Source organism: Oncorhynchus keta, chromosome 12, assembly GCF_023373465.1.
Source record: "Oncorhynchus keta strain PuntledgeMale-10-30-2019 chromosome 12, Oket_V2, whole genome shotgun sequence".
In the NCBI taxonomy this organism is placed as follows: Eukaryota; Metazoa; Chordata; class Actinopteri; order Salmoniformes; family Salmonidae; genus Oncorhynchus; species Oncorhynchus keta.
Genome location: NC_068432.1, coordinates 28,717,760 through 28,727,741, shown reverse-complemented (window position 1 = coordinate 28,727,741; position 9,982 = coordinate 28,717,760). Strand labels below are relative to the sequence as shown.

Sequence of the window (9,982 nt, the reverse complement as noted above, 5' to 3'; positions counted from 1 at the left end):
ATGATTAGTTTAATCACGTAATAATAGTTAGAGAATTGGTTTGATAAAATTACAGTCTTCAGTTTAATGATGCCAAAGACACATTGCATATAAATGATCAACTAAAGGCTTTTTCATGAACATTTTTAAGGGCAGCTCTGGCACAGCTTTTCCTTGAGGGCAAAACCTCTCAGGCCTCGAATAGATTAAGGTTAGAGTTTGGGATTGGCTTAAGTTTACGCAAAAGGAAATCGATTGTCAACCATGTGTTTACACACTCCAACATCACCCTTGAGCCATCTCCTTCAAAAGAAAAATGTAATTCCATGATTATGTATTTTATTATAAAACAGCATTAAGATGTTCTACAGTTTATTACATTTCATAGATTGTTAGATATATAATATCTATGTTATATGTACAACCAGTGTAATCTATACTATTACTTCAACACAATACAAACATTATAGATAAATTGAGAAACATGTACAATGGAAATCAAATCAACAGCCTTGGCTACTGTATTGACAATATCCTATTCTTATTATAACAAAGTCTCAACAGCTTCACTCTTATGGCTTGAATACTTAACCCATAGATTGCTGGATTAAGAATGGGAGGGAATATCAAAAAGTAAAGTGACATAAACACTTGAGTTCTGTATGGTAAATGGCTTGTGTCAAATCGGCTTTGCAATATTTCAAAGTAGCAACCCACAAAGTAGTTGATAATAGCAAACAGGTGTGGAGTGCAAGTTCGCAGTGCTTTGAGTTTGGATTCTTTGGAAGATAATGCACAGACTCTCAGGACATGTGCGTATGAGTAAATTATCATAACTAACTGTGGTACACTATACAAAACCACAGACATTAATCCTATTATGTTCACAACAGACGTATTTGTACAGGAGAGCTTTATAAGTGAGTAATTGATGCAGTACAATTTATCTATAGTTTTATCACAAAATCTCAGTTGAAGAGTTATAATGAAAAAGATGAGAAATGCTACCAAAGGGTAAATCCAGGTGAATGCTACAAGTTTATACACTTTTGTCAGAGACATGATGGTATGATACCGCAGTGGATGGCATATAGCAACATACCTATCATAAGACATCACTCCTAAAATTGTAAATTCAACAATAGCATATGTATGTATACAATAGATCTGTGTTCGACAGCTGGCTAGAGATACCTCACTAGGGTGGGAAGCGACATTTTTCAACAGTGCTGGCAGCAACGCAGTGCTACCATAGAGACCATTTGCTGCCAAGTTACACACCAGGAAATACATTGGTTGATGCAATGTTTTCTCAGTGTAGATTACTCCAATTATAATGACATTTTCAGCAACAATTGCAATGTACAAAATAAGGAAAATGCTGAAGTACAAATACTTAAGGTCCTCCATTCCAAAGTATGCAGACAGTATTATGGATGATACTGTTGATGAATTTTCCATCACCTGAAATGTATTTCTTCAAATACTGTAAGAAAATAAATGCTTAGATGTTAGAGGTAATGTCCTAAATGTAGCTAATTTTCCATCACCATAAATGTCTTGTTTTTATGATATGCTATATGTGAAGTAATAAGTAGGGGAGACTGGGACAATTGTTTCACAGGTCAGTTGTAACAGGCTCAAATAACTCAAATTAGAAACGACTGTTATTCAATAGTATGATCCATGGTTATATCTCTCATGCCTAAACATATTTGTATTTTTATTGTTAATCCATACATTTTGGGGGGTTTTATTGACAAAACATTTGAGGCTAAAAACAAATAGAGATTTTTGTCACCTTTCTTTTTGTATTATTCACCCGTGAAAGATCATGTGTTAAACATATATCATTTTTATGATATAGTAAGAAGTATAATAATAGTATAATAATTATTGTTGTATTTTCTCATGACTAGAGGCTAAAGGCTCCTATGCTTGTGTTAAATTGTAAGGTAGTGTTAGAATTTACCCCTTACATAAAGTTTTATAGTATATAGACACATTCACAAATGTATATCAAATTGCACTTGTTAACGTCAACAAACAAATAAAAAAACATTTTTTACATTTAAAACAAAATATAACATTTTGGCAACTAATTTTATTGCCAATACATGCCTAAAAGATCATATGAAAATATTTTATGTCAATTTAATATATTTTCATCAAATATCAGTTTCAAATCATAACACTGGTGAATTACCCTTCATGTACACCATTAAAGACAGTTACAACTGACTCCTATACTGTTACTATCTTATTGGGGTTATATGAGGTTTTTCAGACTTTGGGTCATAAGGCAGAATTGTGACAAGGTCACATTCAGCATAGGTCTCTAAATGGTACTATTAGTTAGCAGACAAATCTACATTGTTTTGTGTGAATATTAAACAGTGTGTGAGTAAATATATTAAAAAATTCAGCTCTTGCAATTTCTACCCTGTAGCATAATTTTGTATACAGAAATTAAACATGGGAAACATTAAAATCATTCACCTTTGTACTTGTATCTCCCCACCAGTTGTATGACCTGAATTGAAGAGCTTATGAACTCTTTAAATCTGATCTCCTGTCAAATCAGGTCAGGTGGTCTTTACGGCACACCAATGATGAGACTGAAAATCCCTTTAAATTTCCTTAATCAGTGTGAAAACTGGAAGTTCTGTTTCGGGTTGAAACTGGAAAGAAAATTCTTAATACAATTGAATGGCCCCAGTGAAGCCCCACTGATTAAAATGAAATGATCGTAACTAAATCAAACAGATAAAAAGTGGAATACATCGACACAAATTCATCCAATGAAGGCCTTTTAAAATGAACTATTTCAGTAGAAAACAAACAGATATTCAGAATATTCATAAATAAATAAAACATCATTGTTAATCTGATTTACCTGTTTCTGAGAGTCCCTATCTATCCAAGCCAAACACTCTTCTCCAGGTTGCCAGAAGTATAACATTATGATATTTTTGCGCACGGCTTTTGTAGACTACATGATGGGAATCACAAGGTAAAAAACAACAACATGGTGATGTGCATGATGGGAGTATAAGGTCAGAACATGGTGATGTCACCTATTTGTCTTGCACATTTTACTGACATCAAGTACCATCCCACAGTACACCAGCTGTAATTTGCATGTCCCTAGACAGCCCATGTCAATTACAATGGTTTTCCAAAACAAATTAACAAATGATGTGGGCAGATTTGTTCAACATTTAACTGTGTAATACGTACAACAACACAGGCGTACCTTTTAGTTCGAGTTTAAGTCATTTGTTTCCTATATTTTTTTATCCTAGCTTGTTGCACAATTGTAAAAGAATTTGCACTGCTTTTATAGACATTTTTACAATCACATAAAAAGGGTCAATCTGCAATTGTTACATCAATTTTTGGACATTTATATTACTGATTATATATACCTTTTTTCTTTTGAAGAATATCACTTATGCCTCAATGCCTCATGAGCTTAGTTCAACTGTCTTACCCAATCAGAACCCATAACATGTTTTTTTTTACTGCATTGTTTGTAAACAAACACTGTATTGCCTCAAAACAAGGTTCAAACTAAAATATTGATCTTATGGCTAGTCAGTCCTTGCATCCATAGCTCTGTCTATGAATTTGATAATTCTCCAGACGGAATTCCTCTGCTGTTTACCAAATCAGAAATGCGGTGGCGGGTTTGTTATTGTTTGAACAGCAGACTGCCCCTTTTACGCAGAACCAGCGACAGAAATGATGCAGGTGACTTGCATTCATTTCTACCACATGCAGTTTATGACCTACAGTCTGGTTTTCTAAAGTCCAACTCTATCGAATATGTTTCGTAAAATGTACATTTCTGAACACTTACAGTGCATGTACATTTTAGTCCATCCAGAGCGACTTACAGGAGCAATTGGGGTTAAGTGCCTTGAAGATGTTCAACTAGTCAGCCTGGGGATTCGAACCAGTGACCTTTTGCTTCTTGCTGACCCAATTTTTTGGATGAGTTATATTTATTTCTCTAACTTTCTCACTCATCATTATTCACAATTAATTCATGATTATCCATAATCATGGCAGCATCCACATTAATGCAGAAATGTTTAGAAACATATTATATTCTTATTGACAATAAACATGCCCCAAAATGACACAATATATTATATACCATTCATTTTTATTGGGCACAACATAATTCGAAACAAAACCAAAACAAACTGTAAATGCATCCAACATGTTTGTTGTCACAAGCATGATGTTGTCAATGCGCAATATGGGACCAAAATTCAATACACTGTAAATTAATTTGTCCAAATACTTATGTTACCTTCAAATGGGGGACATTCCCCACTAAACGGTAAAACAGATACTGTAACATCAAAGTATTCACACACCCTGACTTTTTCCAGATTTTGTGGTGCTACAAAGTGAGATTAACATTGATTGAATTGTCTTTTTTGTCAATGACCTACAGAAAATACTCTAATGTCAAAGTGGAAGAAAAACTTGAACATTTGGAAAAAAAATCATAAAAAAGTAACATATCATATAACATATGATTCAATAAGTATTCGACCCCCTGAGTCAATACATGTTAGAATGACGTTTGGCAGCGATTACACATGGGAGTCTTTCTGAGTAAGTCTCTAAGAGCTTTCTGTTACGTTCGTTGGATGAATTAGACCAAGATGCAGCGTGATAGGCGAACATCTTCCTTTATTTAAAAACGAACACCGAAAAACAACAAAATACAAAACAGGCTACACAGCGATAGACAGCTGCCTCTGATTGGGAACCATACCAGGCCAACAAAGAAATAGGAAAACTGGAATGCCCACCCAAATCACACACCGATCTAACCAAATAGGGAAATAAAAAGGCTCTCTAAGGTCAGGGCGTGACAGTATCACCCCTCCAAAGGTGCGGACTCAGGCCGCAAAACCTGACTCCATGGTGGAGGGTCCGGGTGGGCATCTAGCCTTGTAAAAGCAGAATGTATCAGACTTTACTCCAACTTAACAGTCCCACTTAAGGAAGGTGTGCTCATCTTTCTGGATGTTGTGTGTTAAAGTTTGGTAACTAGTTTCGTGAAGTTCCTTACCAATTTTTTAAAATTCTACTGCCTGTTTAACTTACTGGTTGTAAGTAAGATGACTAGCACGAACGAGTCGACGAAGGCTGCTATGCCGGGTTCGTGTTCACAACTTTGCCCACAGTCATGTGGTTTCACCATGCCTTTGAATCATACTCACAAGTGTAGTCTTGTATTTCTCGGCTGGGTGCATGGTCAGGCTTCCCTGGATCAAACCAGCTCGTGCGAACACAGTCGGTGGCTGCGTACAAGAGAGGTGTGTAGCCTTCCTTAGAAGGCTTGGTGGGACTGAAGTTTACTTTCCTCCCCTGGATGCCTGTATCTCGGCAGAATCTGAATTGCAGGATACGGGGTGGATCTGGGCTTCTGGTCGGATCACATCGACCTATCCTCGCAGCATGGCAATATACTGTGGAGCTGTCTGATATCTCGGTCTCCTTCGTTATTACACAGGACTCAAGTTTGGATGACGATGTGGGCTCTATGTACACTTGCCTTTTTTTTTACAGACGACCTGGGCACAGCCGCATTCAGCCAAGCTGATGTTACATGGATATTCCCACTTTTCTTCACATCAGTGTGAAGAAAAGACAGAGAAAAAGGGGAAGGAGGGCGGGGTGCCTTGTAAGAATTTGCTGACGAGTAGGTAAACCAACACCACCCTCGGGATTATTGGCGTGCAATCATTTGTGCAAACATTCGAAAACAAACCAGATGATCTATGATTATGAAGACTATCCTACCAACGGAACATTATGAACTGTAATATCTTGTGTTTCACAGAGACGTGGCTGAATGACGACATGGATAATATAGAACTGGTTACCTTCTCCATGTATCGGCAAGACAGAGCAGCTACGTCTGGGAAGACAAGGGGCGGGGGTATGTGTCTATTTGTCAATAACTGCTGGTGCGCAATGTCTAATATTAAAGAAGTCTCGAGGTATTGCTCGCCTGAGGTAGAATACCTCATGATAAGCTGTAGAGCACACTATCTGCCAAGAGAGTTCTCATCTATATTATTCGTAGCTGTCTATTTACCACCACAAACTGATGCTGACACTAAGACCGCACTCAAAAAGCTGTATAAAGCCATAAGCAAAAAAGAAAATGCTCATCCAGAAGCGGTGTTCCTAGTGACAAGGGGACTTAATGCAGGCAAACTTAAATCTGTTATACCTCATTTCTACCAACATATCACATGTGCAACCAGACGGGAAAAGAAATCTAGACCACCTTTACTCCACACACAGAGACGCATACAAAGCTCGCCCTCGCCCTCCATTTGGCAAATCTGACCATAATTATATCCTCCTAATTTCTGCTGACAAGCAAAAACTAAAGCAGGAAGTTCCAGTGACTGGCTCAATACGGAAGTGGTCAGATGACACGGATGCCCCGCACCAGGACTGTTTTGCTAGCGCAAACTGGAATATGTTCCGGGATTCATCCAATGGCATTGAGGAGTATACCACCGCAGTCACCGGCTTCATCAATTAGTGCATCGACGATGTCGTCCCCAGAGTGAATGTACGTACATTTCCCAACCAGAAGCCATAGATTACAAGCAACATCCGCACCAAGCTAAAGGATAGAGCTGCCGCTTTCAAGGACCGGGACACTAATCCGGATGCTTATAAGAAATCTTGCTATGCCCTCAGGTGAACCAACAAACAGGCAAAGAGTCAATACAGGACTAAGATTAAATCCTACTACACCAGCTCTGATGCTCGTCGGATGTGGCAGGGCTTGAAAACTATTACGGACTGCAAAGCAAAACCCAGCCGTGAACTGCCCAGTGACGGGAGTCAACCAGACCAGCTAAATGCCTTTTATGCTCGCTTCGAGGCAAGCAACATTGAAGCATGCATGAGAGCACCAGCTGTTCCGGACAACTGTGTGATCATGCACTCCGTAGCCTGTATGAGCAAGACCTTTAAACAGGTCAACATTCATAAAGCCGCGGAGCGAGACGGATTACCAGGATGTGTACTAAAAGCATGCGTGGACCAACTGGCTTCACTGACATTTTCAACCTCTCCCTGACCGAGTCTGTAATACCTACATGTTTCAAACAGACCACCATAGTCCCTGTGCCCAAGAAAGCGAAGGTAACTTTCATAGATTGTTACCGACGGTAGCCATGAAGTGCTTTAAAATACTGGTCTTGGCTCACATCAACACCATCATGTTGGAAACCCTAGATCCACTCCAATTCACATACCACCCCAACAAATGTTGCACTCCACCTTGCCCTTTCCCACCTGGACAAAAGGAACACCTAGCTGAGAATGCTATTCATTGACTACAGCTCAGTGTTCAACACCATAGTGTCCACAAAGCTCATCACTAAGCTAAGGACCCTGGGACTAAACACCTCCCTGTGCAACTGGATCCTGGACTTCCCAACGGGCCACCCCCAGGTAGTAAGGGTAGGCAACAACACATCTGCCACTCTGATCCTCAACACGGGGGCCTCTCAAGGGTGGGTTCACCCATGACTGCATGGTTAAGCACGACTCCAACACCATCATTAAGTTTGCTGACGACACAACAGTGTTAGGCCTGATCACTGACAACGATGAGACAAACTATAGGGAGGAGGTCAGATACGTGGCAGTGTGGTGCCAGGACAACAACCTCTCCCTCAACATGAACAAGACAAAGGAGCTGATCATGGACTATAGGAAAAGGAGGGCCGAACAGGCCCCCATTAACATCGACAGGGCTGAATTGAAGTGGGTTGAGAGATTCAAGTTCCTTGGTGTCCACATCACCACCAAACGATCATGGTTCAAACACACCAAGACAGTTGTGAAGAGAGCACAACAACACCTTCTTCCCCTTCGGAGACTGAAAAGATTTGGCATGGGTCCCCAGATCCTCAAAAGGTTCTACAGCTGCACGATCAAGAGCATCCTGACCAGTTGTATCACCGCCTGCTATTGCAAATGCTCAGAATCTGACCGTAAGGCTCTACAGAGGGTGGTGCGTACGGCCCAGTACATCACTGGGGACAAGCTTCCTGACATCCAGGACCTATATACTAGGCAGTGTCAGAGGAAGGCCCAAAAAAATATCAAATACTCCAGTCACCCAAGTCATAGACTGTTCTCTCTTATACTGCACAGCAAGCAGTACCGGAGTGCCAAGTCTAGGACCAAAAGGCTCCTTAACAGCTTAAGACTGCTGAACAATTAATCAAACGGCCACCCGGACTATTTACATTGACCCTTCCCCACCATTTTGTTTTTGTTTTTACACTGCTGCTACTCACTGTTTATTATCTATGCATAGTCACTTTATAAATTACCTCGACTAACCTGTAGCCCCACACATTGACTCGATACCGGTACCCCCTGTATATAGCCTCATTATTGTTATGTGAATTTCTTGTGTTACTATTTGATTTCATTGATTTTCAGCCATCAACCGCAAATCTGTTACGTTTTACTCCGGATTTACTCTGGCTAAAAATGTGTGGTGTTCACCCTGCTTTAGAAAGCGCTCCACCACAAGCCAGATTAGCAAAACAGACAATGACACCCCTGGTCCGCTCAATGTACATGCATAACGCTCATACCAGACACCAGGCATGTAACCTTAAAACTATAGATGTTGTTATCCAATTCTATCTGATATTGTGGACATTCTGGAGTGTTCCCAGTACCTTCTGGGATATCGCTGACAAACTGCACATAACTGCACATGGGTAAACATGTTTATCAGAGGTCATAAACATGTCTATGAGAGGTCATTATCCACTTGATACTTTCATCCCCTGGAAAGCAATTAAAGGCCACACACTGATGAGACGCAAAGGACACTCCAACCCAAATGGAGCCCTCTGTGGCTGATGTCTGGGGGATAGTGTGAGCAGATGAGGACAGACCTGTAATGAACTACCGCCAGACAGCACTGATGTAACGCTGATGAAACTGGAGGGATGGAACAAGGAGCCATGTGCACTCTGTGTCCTCTGTGTAGCCATGGAAATGGTGGCAATTGAAGAGTTTGAGAGTCTCTCTGACCTTTGCATCTAGCGTTACCTTCCTGGCTCGGGCCTTATTGTAGTTGAGAACTTAGGTCAACCAGTGACGGCTCCTCAGAGGAGGTCATTCAGCCTCAGTGAATTTCATGAAAATAAAAATGTGAAAATATTTTTAAAGTTATCCTTTTTAGATTAAACTATACTAAATATATTCACGTAACCCAATAATTTACTAAAACACACTGTTTTGCAATGAAGGTCTACAGTAGCCTCAACAGCCCTCTGTAGGGTAGCACCATGGGGTAGCCAGAGGGCAGCTAGCTTCCTTCCCCTTGGTACATTGACTTCAATACAAAACCTAGGAGGCTCTTGGTTCTCACCCCCTTCCATAGACTTACACAGAAATTATGAAAACTTTTGGAGGATGTCCTCCAACCTATCAGAGCACTTGCAGCATGAACTGACCTGTTGTCCACCCAATCAAAGGATCAGAGAATGAATCTAGTACTGAAAGCATAACCTACAGCTAGCTAGCACTGCAGTGCATAAAATGTGGTGAGTAGTTGACTCGAGAGAGAAAGACAATAGTTGAACAGTTTTAAACAAATTAATTTCTTCAAAAATGAAGGAGAATCAAGAGAGAGTCATTTTTTTCACTTTCAGTTTCACTTAGCTAGCAAATGCAGCCTACTCAAACACTTAGCTTACTTAGCTGGCCTACTCAAACAGAGGGATGCTATCTTCGCTAGTTGGCTATGACTGTCCAACACTGGAACTCTAGGTTAGCTTCAAGGTCAGCTTTTGGTTTTATTAATTTATTGCCACCGGTGTAACTGCCAAACTGCTTACTGACTATACACTGTAATGTTACTGCATGATTGTATTGGGTTTACTAATGCATAAGTTTTATTAGCTATATTGACTAG

At 40.0% G+C, this 9,982-nt stretch overlaps 1 protein-coding gene across 1 annotated transcript; it reads right to left on the bottom strand.

Moving 5' to 3' along the window:
• Positions 1–310: 310 nt before the first annotated feature.
• On the bottom strand, positions 311–2,916 carry LOC118391692 (olfactory receptor 142-like). The gene is made up of 2 exons (XM_035783199.2): positions 2,876–2,916; positions 311–1,465 (listed from the first exon to the last, which is right to left on the bottom strand). The coding sequence occupies exon 2, from the start codon at positions 1,438–1,440 to the stop codon at positions 496–498; it is 945 nt and encodes a 314-aa protein (XP_035639092.1). The 5' UTR covers positions 1,441–1,465; positions 2,876–2,916; the 3' UTR covers positions 311–495.
• Positions 2,917–9,982: the final 7,066 nt, after the last annotated feature.